The sequence below is a fragment of the Austrofundulus limnaeus genome, unplaced genomic scaffold (genome assembly GCF_001266775.1).
Source record: "Austrofundulus limnaeus strain Quisiro unplaced genomic scaffold, Austrofundulus_limnaeus-1.0 Scaffold126, whole genome shotgun sequence".
NCBI lineage: Eukaryota > Metazoa > Chordata > Actinopteri > Cyprinodontiformes > Rivulidae > Austrofundulus > Austrofundulus limnaeus.
The window spans coordinates 1,426,158-1,430,110 of record NW_013952528.1 but is presented as its reverse complement, the minus strand read 5'-3'; the positions used below and the strand labels follow the sequence as shown (position 1 = coordinate 1,430,110).

Here is a 3,953-nt window from a genome sequence, read left to right as displayed (position 1 = left end):
GTATTTTTACAGTCTTTATTTTACCAAATTTCCCTTCGGGATCAATAAAGTATTTTTGAATTGAATTTGAATTGAATTGAATTACAGTTAAAATATATTTTTATCAAATAAAGTCCAATGTTACAACTAATCTGGGATCCCTTTAACTTTCAAACATGCAGGGATCCTCTCACCTCTTTGTCCAGGCAGTAGTCTTCTCACTCTTATAAAAAAGGAACTAAGATCTTGTCGTGTGTTTGTTTGTAGAACCTGTACCAGAACCGGCTCCTGAGCCTGGCTGCCATGGCCACCCCGACCCGCAGCGGCTTGCCCCGCCAACGCTGTAAGGACGCAACGCGCCACAGTTACGGCCCAGAATCCTTCGCTGTCAACGGTCTGAACCAGGACACCTTTGTGCTGGCGTTACCCCGCTCCACCAGTGACACTGATCTGGTCTCACCAGACACCCGCTCCACGCTCACCGTCAGCTCCGCCCACTACATCATCGGACAGTCTGAAGACCTGGTCATCTCATGGGACATCAAGGAGGAAGTGGATGCTGGTGATTGGATTGGAATGTATCTCATTGGTAAGTGGGCTCATCTCATTTGTTGTTGCTCAGAACGTCACTGTGGTGGTCTATTACTGACAGAAATGTTGGAACAGGAGCAGAAAGCTAAATATCTGAAACTAGTTGCTTCATCTCCACCATCAGAGGTAAAGATGGAGTTAAGCAAAGAGAGGAGCAGGTTGTCTCACGTGGCTCATGTCTCCTTTCAGACGAGGCTCAGTCTGAGAACTTTCTGGACTACAAGAACCGAGGGATCAGTGGATCTCACAAAGGACAGATTGTTTGGAAAATTGACTGCAGCTCCCACTTCACTGACTGTAAGTAAAATAATAACAGAGCAAATTTTAATTAAAAAAAGTATGTTTATTATTACTTTTAGTTTGTCACCACACAGTGTAAATTGTTGTGTACAGCTACAAAAGTTTGCCTTCATTTCAACATTATAAGGACAGTGAAGATGTCATTTGAACACTATTGGGTTTATGTGTTGATCTGTGTTTCCTACGGCTGTTTCAGTGTTTGAAAAATATCAACAAACAAGAACAAAACTCATTAATAATTAGTAATTTAAGGTTCATAATTCCTTTAAAGGGGACGTATCATTCAAATCCATGTTTTCAACCATTAAATACATTTTGTTGTGTACTTGGAGTCTCTAGGAGTGCAGAAAGATGAATTTAGTCTCTCCTGATACTGCGTAGACACAGTACCTTCATATTCTGTTTGGGTCTATTTTTCAACCTGTTCACGTTCTCTATTTTCTGTGACTTTTTCTGAACTATTTGTCACAGAATTTGCAACAGAACAGACATGTTGTTTTGCTTCGCTTTGGCAGCCAGTTAACATTAAAAGTGATTTTGTTGTAATGATAAATCCAGGATTTAGTTGTTGGAATTGTACCGTGGTCACACCCCTACAATTAACCAAATAATTTTTGTTCCCCRGATGATGATGATGGATTAAACAAAACTCCTGGGGATGTTTAGGACCTTGGAAATCCTTTTGTATCCATCCTCTAATCCAGTGGTTCCTGACCTTTTTTTCTTTCTTAATTTCAAACCAAGCTGAGCCCCCCTCCATTATTGAAACAGACTTGTTTTAGGGATTTTTTAATACATTATATAAACAATAAATGGATTGACAATTGAGTAGACAAGGTCAATGCCCCCCCACCCTCTCCTGGACCCCCAACCTCAGGCTGGAAACCTCTGCTCTGACTTGTACTTTTCAATAATCTTCTCTCAGACTTCAATTAAGTCACTTTAAAGRAGATGAATATTTATGCAGTTACTTATTTTTTGGCAGCACGATGGCTCAATGTTTAGCATTGATGAAGAAGTTCCTGGGTTCAATCCCCTGTTTGGACCTCAGGTGTTTCTGTGCAGAGATTACATGTTCTCCTCGTGCTTGCATGGGTTTTCTCCAGGTACTTCGGTTTCCCCCACAGCCCAGAAACCTGTACAATAAGTCACCTTCAGGCCCAGGCTGCCCTTGAAAAAGAAATATCAGTAAGATTTGCTTGGTTAAATAATGGTAAATAAAATAAATGCATTTTATATCACATATTACTATTTAGCGGGTATTACCCTGCAGAAATTTGATTTCAGTTGTAATAGGCTGACCATCATTGACTTCAACATCTGAATTCAACTGCATACATATGAGAGAGAGTGAGAGGGAGTGAGAGAGAGAGTGAGTCTAATGTTTCCATTGTAGTGCAGAAGCTGTCAGAGCTGATGCTGTCTACAGGCTCACAGTACTTTTGTCTCTGGAGGAGTAACAGGCCTGTTTACATTCACATCAGCGAGGAAGAGGAGGCACAGAAAACTGCATATCTTTTGCCTTCAGGGACGCGGGGAACAGCGTGTGTGTACGCAGTCACGAAAAAAAAACCATTCAATTAAATCTGCATGAAGATATGCAGGTGTTCCCACTTACAGAACTAGCACAAACCTCTATAACAGCTGGAAAAGCATTTTTCTGAGCAGCTGGCTTCATTCTCCTGAGAGGTGGGGGTAGGTGGGGTGTTAAACTAGATCAAGTGTTCAACTCGCCCCAAACATTAGTTCTTGTCACAAGATTCAGACTCTGTGAGGTGAAACTGGGTGCTCAGGACAAGCAGGCTGGTTTATGGACGGTTGTGTTCAGGATTGGTCTGCACGCAACAGTCACATCAGGTTTTAGCTCAATATTTGTAAAATTCACTGAATTATAGCAATTTGGCCAATTGGCTGTGGTAGCCATTGAAATCGGATTGACTAGTTGTAAATCTGTCTATTGGTTCATAAGAAAATTTTAAAACAGACCATTTTGATTGCAGTTATTACTGGTTTTAGTTAAAGCTCTTGTGCAATGAGTAGTTGTCCAGGTATGAGTTGGGGATGACTCTCAGCTACAACCACACCTGTAGTTCAATATGGACTGAATTACAGCTAGTTTTGTATTTGTTAAGGTTAAATACCTGTGGTGGTTTGAACTGAGATGACTCCGATCATTTTTGAGTACCGATATGAGTACTGTTAGCCATTACACTTCTTTCATTTTGTAGAACCTCTAATTATAGATTTGATACATTGCAGCTGGTGATATTTCTGCCCAGTAACATTGTTCAAAGCTGAAATATAAACAATACTATGAAAACAATGGAGCAATGGTCAGACTTTTTAAACTCATTAATGACAGTTGTGTAAAATGTCCTTTTGTACTTTTTCACCTTATTGATGATGCAGATGGAGGCCTTCATCCTCCTCACCAGGGTCTGAGCTGTGAGACTGAGCAGTGAGGAAACTCAGGCTCAGATCTGTTTATTCTCAGCACCCTCTTCTGCTCACTCGTTTACTTTGAAATAGTTCCACATGGCTTCTTCTTCTGTTGTTTTTTGGCAGCTAGCAAACAACTTTATGGTGAATTACCTCCAGTACCTCATTCAAAGTGTAGATTCAAACTTCCAACTAACAAAACAACAGCTAAGAGATGAACCCCATGCTGCCTTAAAGTGATATCAGAGCATTTTATAAGTACAAGAGTACACTATATGAGACCGATACTAAATACTTTTGTTAATACTGGTGCATCCCTTTTATAAAATTCCTTGTGTGTTCTCATTTTATGGTCACTGAGGACAATTTATTTACACAAACAGACACATTTATAAAATAACATATCAGGGATTGTTGAAGGCAACAATTTCATCTTTTTTCTTTTTCCTCCCTAGCTGAGACCTTGGTGTGCTTCAGGTACTACCATGGAGTCACCGGAGCGCTACGGGCCACTACCCCCAGCGTGACCATCAGAAAGATCTCTGCTGCGGTAAGTCTGATTCAAAGTTTTGATTTTGTTTGTGTGTGTGTGTGTGTGTGTGTGTGTGTGTGTGTGTGTGTGTGTGTGTGTGTGTGTGTGTGTG

General features: G+C 40.6%; 1 protein-coding gene across 2 annotated transcripts in view; it reads left to right on the top strand.

Moving 5' to 3' along the window:
- Positions 1–3,953, top strand: part of hecw1a (HECT, C2 and WW domain containing E3 ubiquitin protein ligase 1a) — a 53,408-nt gene that overhangs the window by 12,510 nt on the left and 36,945 nt on the right. For both annotated transcript variants that reach the window (XM_014015291.1, XM_014015290.1), the window contains exons 3-5: positions 247–568; positions 760–867; positions 3,765–3,859. In XM_014015291.1, coding sequence (XP_013870745.1) covers positions 247–568; positions 760–867; positions 3,765–3,859 — 525 coding nt within the window. The remainder of the gene's footprint in view (positions 1–246; positions 569–759; positions 868–3,764; positions 3,860–3,953) is intronic.